Genomic DNA, 18,097 nt, shown 5'->3' with positions numbered 1-18,097 from the left:
AGCACGTTTCTGGTCCACCTTCCTTCCAGGTGTGCTGCATTACCGTTCTCATTTACTCCGGAAGCCATGGACCTGTTGGTCTCGGACAAGGGAGTTGTAGCCCAACTTTTTCGTGGCCCGAGGAGGGGGCAATTCGGGACTGGTGTTAAAAATTGTCGGAATCTTATCATCCGGATAAAATAACGGAGATGGTAAACCCTTTTTCCCCACTCCCGAATTAGGCGGGGGATTTTTTTTAGCGGCCCGGGGCTTGCCGTCCCCCACCCCACCCCTTCGACCAAGCTAGCCAGCCTCCCCTTACCCGTCTCCTCCAGCCTCGTCCCGTGGCCAAGGGCGCTCGAGGTCTGCTGGTAAGTCGAGTAGGAAGTGCCGTGGTGGTGGTGGTAGAAGCCGTGAGGGCTGCCACCGGCCGCCCCGGGATAAGGGGGATATGCCAGGGGTCTGCTGCCGTAGGAGGCGGCAGGAGAAGGAAAGACGCCGCCGTCATGCGGGGTCTGCTGTGAAGGCGCCAGCGGGTGCAAAGCTTGGAGCGAGTAAGGGGCCGCCAAGGTGGTGGTATGTTGCTGCGGCTGCGAAGTCTGCGGCTGCTGGTGAGGAGAAGTCGGAGGGCCCAGCCCGAAGTCCAGAAAAGCCGCTTTGGACGGGTCCGGCGATCCCAACAGGCTCTCAGCTAGAGAATTCATCGTCATCATCAAAAGGTCTGCGGGACTCTCCGCGGCAGGACGAGGAGAACGCTCAGGCGCCGGCGCATCCACGGCTTCTCCGTCCACTACCGCGCTTCGAGAGATCGGCGGCGGCGGCGGCGACCACTATCTACCTTGCCGCTGCCAAAGAGCTTCATGCTCCTGCAGCGCCGCCTCCTTAAGCCCGTATTCAAGCCAAAGGGGAGCTCCGACGCCTATACTGCCACCTGCAGCGGCTGCAGTTCCGACGCCTCCTCCGGCCCTTCGGCCGCTCGCGTCCAACCAACGGCGCCCACTCCTCGCCTTCTCCCGCAAGCTCCCCCAGAGCGCCCTCTTTTCTCCACGCCTGGTCCCACAAGAGAGGAGGAAAGCCGCCGAGGGGACGCTTCCCCCACCCCCACCCCCTCCGCCTCGCCCCCTTCTCCTCTCATCCCCGAGCCCGCCCATGGCCGCCTCCAATTGGCCCGCCCGCGGCATGATGTCACGGAGCCCCCTGGGGGACCTGCCCTTCCAAAGCTTCAGCGTCGCCAGGCGGGCGAAAAAGCCGCCGCTTTTCCCTCTAAAAAGTCCGCCCACCAAGCCAGCTAAGCGACTCCCTCAGCCGCCCCCCACCCCAGGGGGGAAGACAGAAGGAGAATAAGAGGGCAGATTGGATGGAGCGCAACAGGTCCGGGCACGTCTATTTTTCTCACCTATATTGCAGGGAAAGGAGAGGAGGAAGTCCAATTTCAAAATGTTTGTCAACCCTTGGACTAGGCGGAGGACTATCTAAAATTCAGGGGAAAACGATACAGTAGTTAATTAATACCGATGGGGGAGGCGGAGGAAGCGAGCGTCTAAATATGAAACGACTTTATCAACAGGTCTAGACAAGTCTTCCCCTCTCCCCTGGCCAATTCCCTCTAGAAATTTGAAAAGGAATCTAGATGGAATGTTTGTCAACACGTTTAAGATAGGATAGGATGGGGTATTCCCCCCTCCTTCTCCTAAGAGTCAGATATGATGGGTTAAATTCAAGAAAAGGGGGGAAGGGATTGAAATTATCTTTTTTTTTCATCAACTACTTCCCCGAAGTGGGACCTGGTCATGGCCATGAAAAAAATGAATTAATCTGAATCTCTACAGTTCATGGTCACTGTGTGGTCTCTCTTCCTCCTGTCGTCCACTTCCCTCTCAATGAATGGCATTGACTCTGCTGTTGAATTGCTGGTCCTTTGCAGCTCCCTACAAGGAGGCACTCATGCGCCCCCTCCTCAAGAAGCCTTCCCTGGATCCAGCTGTGTTTAACAATGAGGACCCTGATTGTGGGGGCAATATGCTGGCTCTGTTAAAAAGTGCTATTGCTAACATGTTGTAAGCCATCCTGAGTCTAAGGAGAAGGGCTGCATAAAAATTGAATAAATAAATAAATAAACTATCTTCCCTTTATGGGGAAGATTGCTGAGAAGGTGGTATCCCTCCAGCTCCAATGGTCCTTGGATGAAGCTGATTATCTTAACAGTCGGTATTCAGGACTGGCTACAGCAAGGAAACTGCTTTGGTCGCGCTGATGGATGATCTCTGGCAGGCCTGGGACAGGGGTTTATCCTCTATCTGGTGCTCCTTGACCTCTCAGCACCTTTTGATACCATCGATGATGCTATCCTTCTGCACCGACTGGAGGAGTTGGAAGTGGGAGGCACTGTTTTATGGTGGTTCTACTCCTACCTCTACGGTCAGTCACAGGAGGTGTTATCAGGGTGTCAGAGGTCGACTCCAAGATCCCTTCCTTGTGGGGTTCTTCAGGGGACAGTCCTCTCTCCCCTGTTGTTTAATATCTACATGAAATTACTGGATGAGAACACAGGGTGAGTTACCATCAGTATGCTGATGACACTCAGCTGTACATCTCCACTCAGTGAAACAGTGGAAGTGATGTGCCTGTGTCTGGTGACTGTTAAGGTCAAGATGGGTGCTAACAGGCTCAAACTCGATCTCGACAAGACAGAGTGGCTGTAGTTGCTGCCTCCCAAGGACACTTCCATCTGTCCGTCCACCACTCTGGTGGGGGGGGAGCTTCTAACCCCTCAGAAAAGGTTCGTGACTTGGGCATCCTTGATCCACAGCTGACTTTGGGTCATCATCTTTCAGCTGTGCTGAGGAGGACGTTTTTTCAGGTTCGCCTGGTGCAACATTTGGGGTCCTATTTGGACTGGAAGTCTCTTCTCACAATCATTCATGCCTTTATCACCTTGAGGTTCGACTACTGCAATGCTCTCTACATGGGGCTACCTCTGAAGAGTGTTCAGAAACTGCAAATTGGGCAGTCATGGGTTTGCCCAGACATGTACATCTCTCCAACACTCCGCAGACTGCATTGCCTGCCAATTGGTCTCTGAACACAATTCAAAGTATTGGTTATGACCTATAAAGCCCTACATGGCATCGGGCCAGAATACCTACGGGACCGCCTTCTGCCGCCCGAATCCCAGCGAGTTGGCCTTCTCCAGGTCCCATCAACTAGACAGTATTGGTTGGGGGCCCCTAGGAGAAGAGCCTTCTCTGTGGGGGGCCTTGCCTTCTTGAATCAACTTCCCCTGGAGATTCGTACTGCCCCCACCCTCCTTGCCTTCCACAAGAGTCTTAAGACTTATTTGTGCCACCAGGCTATTAGATTCTTGCCCCCTGGCCAATGAATATGCTGAGAGAAAGTTAATTGAATGGGAATGACTGCTTTTTATGGCCTGGGTTTTTAGACTTTATGTTTAATTAATTGGATCTAAAATGATATACATTGTTTTACTGTTTGTTGTAAGCCACCCCAAGTCCTCGGAGAGGGGTGGCATAAAAGTCCAATTAACAAATAAATAATAAATTAATAAATATTGTATTCTTTCTATTCTTTGTTGGAAATACCTAATAAGAACGATTCCATTTTTTTTCTATATACTCCTTTGTTATTTCTTTTAGCCAGTTACCTATCTTATTCCAACAATTCTTTTCCTTTGTACAAGTCCACCAGATGTGGTACTTGTTAAGTCTGTATAACCAATGTAAAACTCTGTAAAAAAAGATTTTGTAAATACTGTCTCTAACTATGAATAAACCTTGGCCGCGTCTGATTGGCTAAGACGCACGGCCGTTTCTTTTAGGCGCGAGCCTTTAAAGTATAAATAGGGCTGTTTTGACACTGACAGCCTAGATGCGTTCCTTGCTGGAGTCACTTGCGAGAGAGCTGAATAAACGGAACCATCTTGTACTTCTTGTCTGAGTCTCATTCATTTCACTGGCGACGAGAGAACGAAGAATCCACGAGTCAAGCATGAATCACCTCCAGATCGGCCGGGCTCCCGACTACTTCAACCCCGAGAAGTCGTCCTGGGACGCCTACATGGCGAAATTTGAAATCTTCCTAGAAGCGGCAGGAATGGGAGAAGCCGAAGACGACAGAAAGCGGGCGATCTTCTTAAACTATTGCGGGACTGAGATTTTTGACCTCGTCCAAACGCTCACCGACCCGCTTCCAGCTAAATCCGTTCCGTGGGACGACCTCCAAGCAAGACTGGCAAACCACTTCAAACCAACGAAGCCTGCCGTAGTCTACAGACATCAATTTTCCAGGATGACCCAGCGTGAGTCTGAGACAATCAATCAATTCGCCACGAGACTTCGCACGGTACTGTCAAAGTGCAAATTTGACAGCCCAGAAGCTCGCCTCACAGACGCTCTAATTTTTGGGATGAAGAATGCGACGGTCCGAAACAAAATCCTGACAGAGGACGACCCAACGCTTCAGTCAGTTATTAAGCTGGCTCAAACAGCCAAAGTAGCTGACGCGGCCGCCAAAGAACTAAAAGAACACGAAAAGAAGGAGACCGTCTCTAAAATCTCCGTTGCTGTTTCCCGCGCCGAGACCAAAGATGACCTCAGCCCAGCTGCCACGAACGACGACACCTGTCTCCTGCTGCCGTCCGAGCAAGCCAGACAACCCAGATACCAACGTCCATCCAACCCATGCCCCGGATGCCGAGGAAATCACCCACGACAGCGCTGCCCCTTCAGGGACGCCATTTGCCGCCGCTGCAATCGACGCGGACACATCGCCGAGGCTTGCAGAGCGCCCCTACCAGAGGAGTCCTTCTCTACACCCCGCCAACAACGTTTCAACAACCAGGCACAACAACCGCGGGACAACAAATTTTCCAGAGGCTTCAATCGCAGAAACGACTCCACCGCTAACCGTGACTACGCACGAGGTAAAGCACAAACTTACGTAAATTGCGCAACTACTAAAGGAGGGAACAAGATTATCATCTCGCTACTTTTAAATAACAAACCCTGTAACCTAGAATTAGACACAGGGTCTAAGCATTCTATTATGCCTTGGGACAAATTCAAAATGTATATGCCAAATTTTCTTAAAACTGACTTTGCTAACTCAACTTTAGTAATAAGGGATTTTCAAGGTAATGTCATACCTGTTTTGGGGAAAGTAGATGTGCCTGTAAAGTTTAAAAATTGTGAATATTCTCTTCCTCTGATCGTGGTTGAGGGAGCCAAACACTCCCTCCTGGGGCTAACATGGATGTCTCCTTTGGGTATTGAAATACTGGGTCTTTGTCATATAAATGCTGAACCTAATATTCCTAACTTTATCCAAGAATTTCCTGAGGTTTTCAGCCCTACTTTGGGCACCTATAATGGGGCCCCTATTTCTTTCTCTCTAGATCCCAAGGTACCCCCAGTCAGACTTAAGCCTCGCAGGGTACCCCTACCGCTATTACCTAAATTAGACATCCAATTGGACAAACTTATTGCCCAGGGCATCTTAGTCCCTGTAGAACAAGGGCCATGGGAAACCCCCATAGTCACCCCAGTTAAACCTGATGGCTCCTTAAGGGTCTGTGCAGACTACAAAGCCACTATCAATAAAGCCCTTCAACACCATCCATACCCAATCCCAGTAGTCCAACAGTTGCTACATTCCCTGGGGGAAGGGAGAGTCTTTTCGAAAATCGACCTGGCGCAAGCGTACCAACAGCTTCCGGTCGATGAGGCCACATCCCTGGCCCAGACCATAGTAACCCACAGGGGTGCTTTCAGGTGCACCCGCCTGCAATTTGGGATCAGTACCGCCCCAGGCATTTTCCAAAGTTTCATGGAACGATTATTAGCAGGTATAAAAGGAACCTCCCCATATTTTGACGATATATTTATATCAGGAAAAAACCAAGCAGAATTAAACATGCGCATCAGAGAAGTGTTGGCTAGACTTCAAGCTAAGGGGTTAAAAGTAAAACCAGACAAATGTGTATGGGGAGCTAATAGCATAGAATTTCTGGGCTATAGAATAGACAGTGAGGGAATACACCCCACAGCAGATAAATTAGAGGCCATAACCAAAGCACCCGAGCCAAATAATAAGACGGAACTCCAAGCATTTCTGGGCCTTCTTAATTTTTATTCTGTCTTTCTGAAACAGAAGGCAACGGCAGCAGAACCGCTACACCAACTGCTGCAGAAGGGAGTTCCCTGGACCTGGGGCACAATGGAGCGCGAAGCTTTTCATAAAATAAAACAGTTATTGACCTCTAAAAGCGTAGTGGTTCAATATAGCTCAACTTTGCCCATAAGGCTCACGTGCGATGCTTCGGCGTATGGGGTTGGCGGGGTATTAGCTCACATAATGCCAAACAATACAGAGGCCCCCATCGCCTTCTTTTCTAAAACATTGTCCATGGCCGAGAGAAATTACAGCCAATTAGACAAAGAGGCATTGGCCCTAGTCTCTAGCGTTAAGAAATTTCACTACTATCTGTGTGGGAGGAGTTTTGAACTAATAACAGATCACAAACCCCTGCTTGGTCTTCTAGCTGCCAACAAACCAACTCCTCCTTTCATGTCCCCTAGATTAATAAGATGGGCTCTATTCCTGTCAGGATATCAATATCAACTAACACATAAGGGGGGAAAATCAATAAACCATGCTGACGGCCTAAGCAGATGCCCCATGCCCGAGTTAGTCTCAGATCCAACCCCCACAGAGGATGTTTTACTAATAGACCTTGAGGAAAACTGCCTGACCACTGCCAAAGAGGTGGCTGAGCACACTAAGAAGGATTCGCTATTGTTAAAAGTAATCAATTGTATTCAAAAAGGATGGTTGGGAGACTCTGAAGAAACTGGACTGTCAGATTTTAAATCAAAGAGGTTGGAATTATCCTACTTGAGGGGATGCGTGTTATGGGGTGACAGGGTGGTCATCCCCAATACCTTAAAACAGAAGGTACTAAGTATGTTGCATGCAGGCCACCCAGGCATTGTTAGAATGAAGGGTTTAGCCAGGGGTTACTTGTGGTGGCCAGGTTTAGATAGGGACATTGAGCAATGGGTAGCAAACTGTGACCCTTGCCAGGAGTCACGACCCAATCCCCCGAAAACAACACCTCTGGAATGGGAAAGACCCACTGGGCCATGGTCCCGCATTCACATTGACTTCGCAGGGCCTATTGGAACTCAAAACTTTTTAATTGTGGTAGACGCTTTCTCCAGATGGGTGGAAATCATTGCTATGCAAAACATTACTACTTGCGCCACCATTAAGGCATTATATCACTTGTTTGCCACACATGGGTGCCCAGACATCCTAGTTTCAGATAACGGGCCACAATTGACTGCCAGACAATTTGAGTGTTTTTTAAGCAACTTAGGGGTCAGACACGCACTCACATCCCCTTACTCACCATGGGTTAATGGCCTTGCAGAACGTTACGTACGTGTGGCCAAAGAAGCCTTGCGCAGGGCAGGCCCAGGGGAAATACAACACAAATTAGATCAATTCCTACTAATGCAGCATATCACCCCAAATTCCATCACAAACAAAAGCCCAGCAGAGATTTTAATGGGTCGAAAAATAAGGTCCCCCCTGGACAGGTTGCACCCTCGTTATTGTACTCAAAATGTAAATGATGAAACATGTATAGCACCTGAAAGAAGTATGTACCTAGGGCAACTTGTTTTTGCTAGAAATTTTGACGGGGGGTTGAGTTGGCTGAAAGGAAAAATAATGCAACAAACGGCCCCAAAATCTTATGTGGTTCAATTGGAAGATGGCCGCACATGGAGGCGGCACATCGATCATTTAAGAGGGCGCATAACACCAAATGAAGGGCCGGCCGCTAACGGAAATTCTTCCCCCCAAGCAGACACTAATTCGCAACTCGAACTTTTGGAATTACAAAAGGACTTACCACGGCTAGATGCATCCTCCAGCGACGCCGAGCCTTCCTCCTCTTCAGGGCACGGTGTGCCACCAGCATACTCATCTCCGCAGGCCAGAGCCCCAACTTGGGCCCAGCCGCGGACAGGAGACAACTGCGAGCCAACCTCCACCATAGACATACCAGCCGGTAATGATCTGCGCAGGTCTGAGCGCACGTCACGCCGGCCCAATCGATTGGAGGACTACGTCACTTGGCTCACTGATTGACAGTTTGACTCAACTAATGAGGGAGGGGTGTTAAGTCTGTATAACCAATGTAAAACTCTGTAAAAGAAAGATTTTGTAAATACTGTCTCTAACTATGAATAAACCTTGGCCGCGTCTGATTGGCTAAGACGCACGGCCGTTTCTTTTAGGCGCGAGCCTTTAAAGTATAAATAGGGCTGTTTTGACACTGACAGCCTAGATGCGTTCCTTGCTGGAGTCACTTGCGAGAGAGCTGAATAAACGGAACCATCTTGTACTTCTTGTCTGAGTCTCATTCATTTCAGTACTATTTCTTTTTTACATTTCCAGCAGACTGGTGGTGAATTTGGAAAAACATCTTTGATATCCTTACTGGTGAAAGGTGCCAACAGTAAAACATTTTGTACTGGTTTTCCTTGAATGCAGCAGATTTTGTAATTTGCCAGTTTGTTATCCACATTTTTCCCATTTATCTAATTCTATTGATTGTCCAAAATTGTTTGCCCATCTAATAGTATACAGTAGTACCTCATGATATGAACCCGTCATCATACGAACTTTTTGAGATACGAACCCGGGGTTCGGAATTTTTTGCCTCTTCTTACGAACTTTTTTCGCCTTACGAACCCGCCGCTGTGAACACCGAACCCGGAAGTTCGGCAAACATTCAGGTTCGGGTTTAGGAGGCTGCTGAGAAGCGCTGCTGCCCAGCTGTCACCTTCCGAAACAGCCGGGGGGGGGGGGGCTTCTCGGCATTCGGGTTTGGGAGAATGCCGAGAGGCACAGCCGCCCGACTGTCACCTTGCCAGAAGAGCCGTGGAGCTGTCGGCCGGTCAGAAGGCTGAAATGGAGGTGGGGAATTCCAATAGGGAATTCCAGGGGTGGAGCTTTGACGTCATGAAGATGTCCTTCCTGAAGACCACATTTGACGTCTAGAGAAGAGGTGGAGGAAGAGTAAGTCCGAATTCGATCGAACACTTGTTAGAGCTTTTATTAAGACTTACAAAGTCACGCTCAAGGCAGCAAGATGCGCATATCATGCCACCTTGATTGCATCAGCGGAATCCCGCCTGGCTGCTCTGTTTAGGGTGACCAGATCCCTTCTTAACCAGGAGGGAGTTGGTGAGCCCTTACAGAGTAGTGCCGAGGATTTTAACATGTTTTTCGCTGATAAAATTGCTCAGATCCGGGCGGACCTTGACTCCAATTGGATAACAGAGTCGACTGACAACGAGTCAGTCGAGGTGACTGGGGCCCATACTTGTCCACCTGTCTGGGAAGAGTTTGGTCTGGTGACATCTGATGAAGTGGACAAGGCCATTGGAGCTGTGAGTTCCGCCACCTGCTTACTGGATCTGTGTCCCTCCTGGCTGGTCTCCACCAGCAGGGAGGTGACACGGAGCTGGGTCCAGGAAATTGTCAATGCTTCTTTGGGGAGGGGGTCCTTTCTGGATCCCTACAAGGAGGCACTTGTGCGCCCCCTCCTCAAGAAGCCTTCCCTGGACCCAGCCATTCTTAACAACTATCAGCCACTCTCCAACCTTCCCTTTATGGGGAAGGTTGTTGAGAAGGTGGTGGTGCTCCAACTCCAACAGTCCTTGGAAGAAGCCAAATCTAGGCCCTCAACAGTCAGGATTCAGGCCCAGCTACAGCACAGAAACTGCTTTGGTCCTGCTGATGGATGATCTCTGGGGGGCCAAGGACAGGAGTTTATCCTCTGTCCTGGTGCTTCTTGACCTCTCAGCGGCTTTCAATACCATCGACTATGGTATCCTTCTGCGCCGGCTGGAGGGGTTGGGAGTGGGAGGCACTGTCCATAGTGGTTCTCCTCCTACTTCTCCAGTCAGTCGCAGTCGGTGTTAGTTGGGGGTCAGAGGTCGACCTCTAGGTCTCTCCCTTGTGGGGTTCCTCAGGGGTCGATCCTCTCCCCCTTACTATTTAACATCTACATGAAACCGCTGGGTGAGATCATCCAAGGGCATGGGGTGAGGTATCATCAGTATGCTGATGATACCCAGTTATACATCTACATCCCATGTGCAGTCAACGAAGCAGTGGAAGTGATGTGCCGGTGTCTGGAAGCTGTTGGGGCCTGGATGGGTGCCAACAGACTCAAACTCAACCCTGACAAGATGGAGTGGCTGTGGGTTTTGCCTCCCAAGCACAATTCCATCTGTCCGTCCATTACCCTGGGGGGGAGGAATTACTGTCCCTCAGAGAAGGTTCGCAACTTGGGCATCCTCCTTGATCTACAGCTAATATTAGAGCACCATCTTTCGGCTGTGGTGAGGAGGGCCTTTGCACAGGTTCGCCTGGTGCACCAGTTGTGACCCTATTTGGACAGGGAGTCATTGCTCACAGTCACTGATGCCCTCATCACTTCAAGGTTTGACTACGGCAATGCTCTCTACATGGGGCTACTTCTGAAGCTTCAGATCTTGCAGAATGCGGCCGTGAGAGCAATTGTGGGGCTTCCTAGATTCGCCCACTCTCGTCAACACTCTGTGGCTTGCATTGGCTGCTGATTAGTTTCTGGTCACAATTCAAAGTGTTGGTAATGACCTATAACGCCCTACATGGCATTGGACCAGAATATCTTCGGAACCATCTTCTGCCGCACGAATCCCAGTTGTCCATCTCAGTCTAGACAAGAAAACTAAGCTAACATTATTCCAATTGTTTTAAATTGGACCTAATAAAAGAGGAGGTGGGGTTGTAGTTTATATCTCTACAGAAAAAGAGCACAATAATGATGAAAATTATCTTGGAGGCATATGGGTCAATAGTAAAAGTGGGGAATGATATCACCATAGGCATATACCAGTGATGCCGAACCATTTCCCCCCCTCAGGTCCCTCAGGTGCCCACACTAGAATTCAATCTCCCTATGCATGCACACACGATCTCCCATGTGACGCCTTGCCCCAGGCATGTGCACACAATTCCCTCCCCTGCTGCCTCATTTCCAAACTTTCAGTGGGCCTGGTAGACCTGTTTTTTGCCTTCTCCAGTCTCCAGAGGTCTTCTTGGAGCCTGAGGAGAGTGAAACCAGCCTCCCATGCCACCCAGAGGTCCCCTGCATGCCAGAAACAGCTCATTTCCAAAATTCCAATGAGTCCAGTAGGTCCATTTTTCACCCTCGCCAAGCTTCAGTGGCTTCCTTGAAGCCTGGGAAGGGTGTTCTTTGAGAGCGCTCTCCCATAGCTTCCGTGTGAGCTGAAAATCAGCTGGCTGGCATACACATGCGCACTGGAGCTGAGCTAGGGCAACAGCTCATGTGCCGGCAGATGTGACTCTGCATGCCACCTGCCAAATAATTAAAATAAAAATAACGATAATGATAATGATAATAATAATAACAATAAAAACAACAAAACAAAACAACAACAGCAACAATAACAACAACAATATAAACAAACAAACAAACAAACAAATATGAGCCAGCAGTGTGCAGCAGCTGCCAAAAAAGCCAGCACAGTCCTAGGCTGCATAAACAGAGGGATAGAATCAGGCGGGGTTGCCAATCCTGCTGTTACTGATGTGCTTGGCACACAGCTTCATACCTCTGCCATATGTGTGCATCCGAGTGAGATTTTGTTTCTGCGCATTCGCAGGAAGCAAAATCTTGTGAGGGGACATGCACGCGTGCAAAATTTTGGTGACTTTTTTTGCTTTCACGCACACATGTGCCCCCCGGAGACATTTTTCCTGCTGGTGCAGCCTCCTTATCCATACCAGTAGCAAACTGATATTGGATAGAATCAAGGTCACATGAAGTGTTAATAACACTATATAAGGCCTTGCTAAGGCCACACTTGGAATACTGCATTCAGTTTTGGTTGCCCTGATTCAAAAAGGACGTTGGGACTCTAGAAAGAGTGCAGAGAAGAGCAACTAAGATGATTTGGTGACTGGAGGCTAAAACATATAAAGAACGGTTGTAGGAACTGGGTAAGTCTAGTTTAATGAAAAGAAGGACTGGGGAGACATGATAGCAGTGTTCCAATATCTCAGGGGTTACCACAAAGAAGAGGGAGGCAAACTATTCTGAAGGTAGAACAAGAACTAATGGTGGAAACTAAGGAAGGAGAGAAGCAACTTAGAAAATTTCCTGACATTTAGAACAATTAATCAATGGAACAACTTGCCTCCAGAAGTTGTGAATGCTCCAACACTGGAAGTTTTAAAGAAGATATTGGATAACCATTTGTCTGAAGTAGTGTAAGGTTTGCTGTTTAAGCAGTGGATTGGACTAGAAGACCTCTAAGGTCCCTTCCAACTCTGTTATTTCTGAATATTTTTCCCAAATAAAAACATAATCCAGAATTTGTAGCCTTACTTTTGAATCTCTAACATTAGCCTCACATCAGAAATTTAGCAAAGTATTCTTGGTAATTTTGTAGAATTTTTTTCTATAGAAGACTTCATAAATTTCTGCTTTATAGTTATTGAAGGAATGGACAGAAAACCTAAAGATTTTAATCTGATTCTGATACATAAAGACTTTTCTGCAATGTCTTTGATGTTTTTTAAAGAGTATAGTATTATGTGCAATGCAAATTATAGCGGTAATACATTTTTTGTCCCACGGATAGAACAAAAATCGGAATGACATAAATTGTTGCAAGCTGGTATATTTTGAAAGTATCCGACTGTTCAACGTTCATTTTATTAAGCACTATCATCTCTGCAATAGCAAAGGAAGCCTCCAAAATATGGGTTTGGTTCCCAGCCACTGTGTTGTCAGACACATTATTTTAAATAAAAACGCAATCACTCTCATCTGAAACAGGTAGCTGTCTGACAGTCTTGGCTGCTGAGTATTAAATGAACCCTGCATGTAAAGGGAAGATAGTAAGGAAATCATGCAAAGACAGCTGCTCAAAGCCAATACCTGTTATTATTCATATCACTGACTCAAAGCCAAAATCAACAGTGGGATAGGAAGAGCTTATAATTGTCTTAGTTGTTTAAATGAACTCCAAAGGAAGTTTGTTTAGTCCTGAATGAACTTTATCCTCTCGGTCTTATTCAAATATCTTTTCATTGATCAAACTTTTAATCTTTGGGCTGGTAAGCTTGCAAGCTTAAATAATGTAATAAACATACATCTGGATTCAACATTACTTATATGTCTTTCTTCTGAATCCCAGACACTAAGAGAATTTCAGGTAGGTCTGTGCTTAGAGGTGCTGAAATTGTTTTTACTCTGCTGCTACTGCTGCTACTGCTGCTGCTGTTTCTTGCTGTTGGTTCAAATGCCAGCCTGGGCACTGGGTTTGAAAGAAGTCTGAGATTTATTACTGGTTTGAATGAAATCTTGATTAATCCACCTACTCCTCGAGTGATGGAATGATGCTAATTGGCTTCTTTTGATATCATCTCAGAACAATTTATGAGATTTCTTGGAAAACGCTTGACACAAATAGTTTACTAAGGTGTACTATAAACACATTAAAATGTTTATATTCATTTGAATTATATGATCCATATCTGGGACTTTTTGGAAATGCAAGCTGACGCAGCCCCATGAAAGGCACTCAGGATAAATGGGATTCCAAGCAGCCGTGAAATCTGTTTACCTTCTGTCCTGGCTACAACCAGGTCGGCCCCTATTGGCCAAATCTTTGGCGGGAGTTTCAAGTCCTGGGATTGGCTGCCACACTCCGTGTGTATAAACCTTCAAGAACCTCAAGTAGTTGGCGACTACTTCAGCTTCAACCACAACAACACAAGAGCACACAACAGATTTAAACTTAATATTAACCGCTCCAAACTTGACTGTAAAAATATGACTTCAGTAACCGAACAGAAGCGTGGAACTCATTACCGGATTCCATAGTGTCATCCCCAAACCCCCAACACTTTACCCTTGGATTATCCACGGCTGACCTATCCAGATTCCTAAGAGGTCAGTAAGGGGCGAGTACAAGTTCACTAGAGTGCCTTCCGTCCCCTGTCCTATTGCTCTCCTATATCTCCTATACCTTTCTTCTATTCCTATATCTCTTCTTCTATTCTTTCATTAATATGTTCTATTCCTATGACTATTCTTTCTTAGATATATTTTACTATGAGTATATCCTCTATAATCTTCATTATGTATTTTACTATGTGTATACCCACTAAACCCCTCATTGTGTATTGGACAAAATCAATCAATAAAATAAATAAATAAATAAACCGTCCTTCCCCATTCTGGTTTCCTTTTGTTCAGTACTAGTGTTACTGTATCAATAAAGTAGTGCCTGTTTATCCATTCTGCCTCATCATTGAGCTATTCAACACCTTCTGTATTGCTTTTTTTTAACCCTTTGCATGTGTAGAGGGTTAAAAAAAGAAAATGGCTCTTGTCCATTGGTACCATTTTGTCCAGGTTTCATAATAGTCCAATTCTTTTCGATTATTAAGTTCCATTGTCAATCTGTCCATCTCTGCACAGTCGTATATTTTCTTGATGATCTCATTGTCTTCAGGTATTTGCGGATTTTTCCAGTTCTGTGCAAATACAATCCTTGCAGCTGTTGTAATATGCAAGCTTAAATATTTTACATTTTTAGAATAGGTACCTCTCATAATACCCAGTAGGAAAAACTCTGGCGTATATTCTATTTTTGTATCCAAAGAAAAGAAACTCAAAAGAAACATCGAAATAAAATATCAAGAAATCTAAAAGTAATTGGAAGACAATGTCGATAGGAATGTATATATGATGTATATTCATCTGTAAATATGATTATGTACTTTAAAAAAAATGGAAAAATTTAATAAATATATATTAAAAGAAAAAAGAAAATGGCGATCTCTGGGCGGGTGGGCGGAGTCTCACACTGACGCCATTACCTGTTCTCCAAACTACTGGCAGCCGCTGCTATCGGTATGCCCAAACTGGGTTAAACTGGTAGCATTTCACCCCTGATTCCAGATCTAGATTAGAAACCACAATCCATAGTACAGTGTTAGCAAGGACAACCAAGCATACTAACTTGCTGATATGGGGAGAATATAAGTGGGTTATCTCATGGCCCTTCACTGAAATATTGAAGGAGAGTTTACTGTGGTGAGTTTTCAAATTGCTAAGCTGATAAAAAAAACCACCTAGTTATATTCCTGTTTGGACTTTGAACCAAGAGACTGGAATAGAAGCTTCAGTATTAATGGTTGTCTATAATTTGGTTCATCCACAATTTATGCAAAAACTGCTTGGAAGAAGACCAATGACTGGGCTCTTGTCCATCCACAAAAACTGATCAAGGGAAAAGGGGCCAATAGGTATTTTTTTTGTCGGGGGAAGTGCTTCAAGGGGGAAAATTGTGCCCAGGAATGTTTGCATGGCTATTTGCACAAGTCAAGATGGCGCCCACTTTTAATTGTGTGATACATATAAGAAGGTGCCACTGCAAACATGTAGGTACTACCTTAATTTTTCTGATCTATGGATCAGAATTTCTCAATTTCTCTCAGGACAAGAGTGTATAATCCAAGGACTTAGGGCCCTTAAAATCCTTGAGTCTTATCTCTCTGGAAGGAGAAAATTATTAAATATGACTTAGAATAATCTTATGAACTACTTTTAATTAATGGAATGTTTATAGAATTCAGATTCAGATTTTGTCTTGGCTCTTTGTTTGCTTATATTTTGAAGTGTGCTTATCCTCAGTGCTGAGTGTATCCATTAGTCTGCAAAAAAAAATGCATTACAGTCTGAGCAATCTACAATGTAAGTACTACAGTCTCAAACCTAAACTTTATTTTTAAAAATATAAAAAGCTCCAGAATGAATGGAAACTCACTGCTTGGCTTTCTCAGGTAGAATTGAATTTTTTGATGTTTTCCTATCAGGTCAAAACCAAGTTTGTGTGCAGGATCAACACCCTGGTTGCCTTGGAGAACAGGCGGCCATTAGATAATTGAGTGAGTCTTCACCAAGATAATTTAATGAGCATTTCTATGAAAACTTCAATTAGTCTTCTATGCCGCCCTGAGTCGGTTGAGAAGGGTGGCATAGAAGTCTGATTAATAAAATAAATAAATAATTGCTCCAGATCTAGTCCCTTCCTCTGTGACATCCTCCTCCAAATAAATAAATAAATAAATAAATAAATAAATAAATAAATAAATAAATAAATAAATAAATAAATAAATAAATAAATAAATAAATAAATAAATAAATAAATAAATAAATAAATAAATAAATAAATAAATAAATCATTTTGTTGTAATGTTCTGTTAATGTTCAATTGATTAAGAATATCATTATATCATCTCTACTGGTTAAATGATGACAGATAGATGTTTCATTGTGGCAGATAAGAATGACATATCCTCCCACAACATACCAATTAAAGATCCACTCATCCAAAATCAGGATAAAGGTTTTACATGCTTGATATTTTGTATATGAATATATGTATGTATGTATGTATGTATGTATGTATGTATGTATGTATGTATCAAATGTTTTTACCAGGGTGATCCAACATAAAAATAATATATATATATCCCTTAATTTTCAAATTCAGCTTAAACATGTGACACATACAGATAGAATTGTCGGCTATCAATAAAATTAACTGCCTTGGAAATGGCCCTGGGTTGGGCCGAGAGGCAAAAAAGGAGCTGTGATGTTCCTTCAATATACCAGGGTGATTCGACACAAAAATGTAACCCTTCCCTGGTACAGAGCTGAAGGGATTGGATACTGTAGCCTAGAGGATAATTCTCTGCCTTACAAGGCAAAGGTTGCAGGTTCAAGTCCCAGTGGGTATGGCTAGCTGATGAGGCCAAAATAAGGCCGAAATAGATCTATCCTAGTCTCCCTTAATTTTCAAATTCAGCTTAAACATGTGATATATATATATATATATATATATATATATATATATATATATATTTTCATAGATTTTCACGTTCATATGTATATAGATTGTTCTGAGTTCGGGTTTTGCCCCGTGTAATATTTTGAGTGTCTATGCGACGTTTACTATATCTACAGCAGCACGAAGCTTACAACTTCAGCCTGATGATGGTGAATGTGATTTCACCAAAACGTCGCATAGACACTCAAAATATTACACGGGGCAAAACCCGAACTCAGAACAATCTACATACATACATACATACATACATACATACATACATACATACATATATATATATATATATATATATACAGCCCACCTACCCTAGTGCACCTGAAAGCAGCAATTTGTTATTTATTTATTTTATTAAAAATATATTTTCCCCCTCTCAATATCAAGCAACTCTGAGGGCTTACAATAAAATAACATTTAAATGGTAAATATTAAAAAAAAAACCGCTAAAAAAAAAATCAGCTAAAGAAGAACCGATACAAACAGGGTGGAAATGACATATTTAATCTACAAACCAGCTCTAATATGGGAATCCTTTCCTATAATTCTCAAGTTGTTCCTGATGCTTTACAGTTCTGGAAGTTGAAATACAGTAATTCTTTTTTAAAGGGTAGAATAGCATAGCTGGAAGGGACTTTAGAGGTCTTCTAGTCTAATCTCCTGCTTAGGCAGGAAACCTTACACCACTTCAGACAAATGGTTATCTAATCTGTTCTTAAAAACATCCAGTGTTGGAGCATTTATAACTTCTGGTGGCAAGTCGTTCCACTGGTTATCAGTTCTGTCAGGAAATTTCTCTTAGATTGCTTCTCTCCTTGCTTAATTTCCACCCATTGCTTCTTATTATTTATTTATTTATTTATTTATTAGATTTGTATGCCGCCCCTCTCCATAGACTCGGGGCGGCTAACAACAGTAAAAAGACAATATGAACAAATCTAATATTAAAAGTAATGTTCTACCCGCAGGCGCTTTGGAGAATGGTTTGATTCCCCCTTCTTTGTGTTAACTTCTGAGATATTGGAACCCATAGTCTTTTCATATATGTATCCAGTTCCAAAAACTGTTCTTTTTATGTTTTTTGCTCTCCACTG

General features: G+C 44.5%; 1 protein-coding gene across 1 annotated transcript in view; it reads right to left on the bottom strand.

The window, feature by feature from the left end:
* The window catches only part of DLX4 (distal-less homeobox 4), a 29,017-nt gene extending 27,899 nt beyond the window's left edge, over positions 1-1,118 (bottom strand). Inside the window, exon 1 of the mRNA XM_070729738.1 lies at positions 302-1,118. Within this exon, the coding sequence (XP_070585839.1) occupies positions 302-692 (391 nt within the window). The 5' untranslated portion in view covers positions 693-1,118. The remainder of the gene's footprint in view (positions 1-301) is intronic.
* Between the last annotated feature and the right edge of the window lie 16,979 nt (positions 1,119-18,097).

Source organism: Erythrolamprus reginae, chromosome Z (genome assembly GCF_031021105.1).
Source record: "Erythrolamprus reginae isolate rEryReg1 chromosome Z, rEryReg1.hap1, whole genome shotgun sequence".
NCBI classification, from domain to species: Eukaryota; Metazoa; Chordata; class Lepidosauria; order Squamata; family Dipsadidae; genus Erythrolamprus; species Erythrolamprus reginae.
This window is presented reverse-complemented; position numbering and strand designations above follow the sequence as displayed.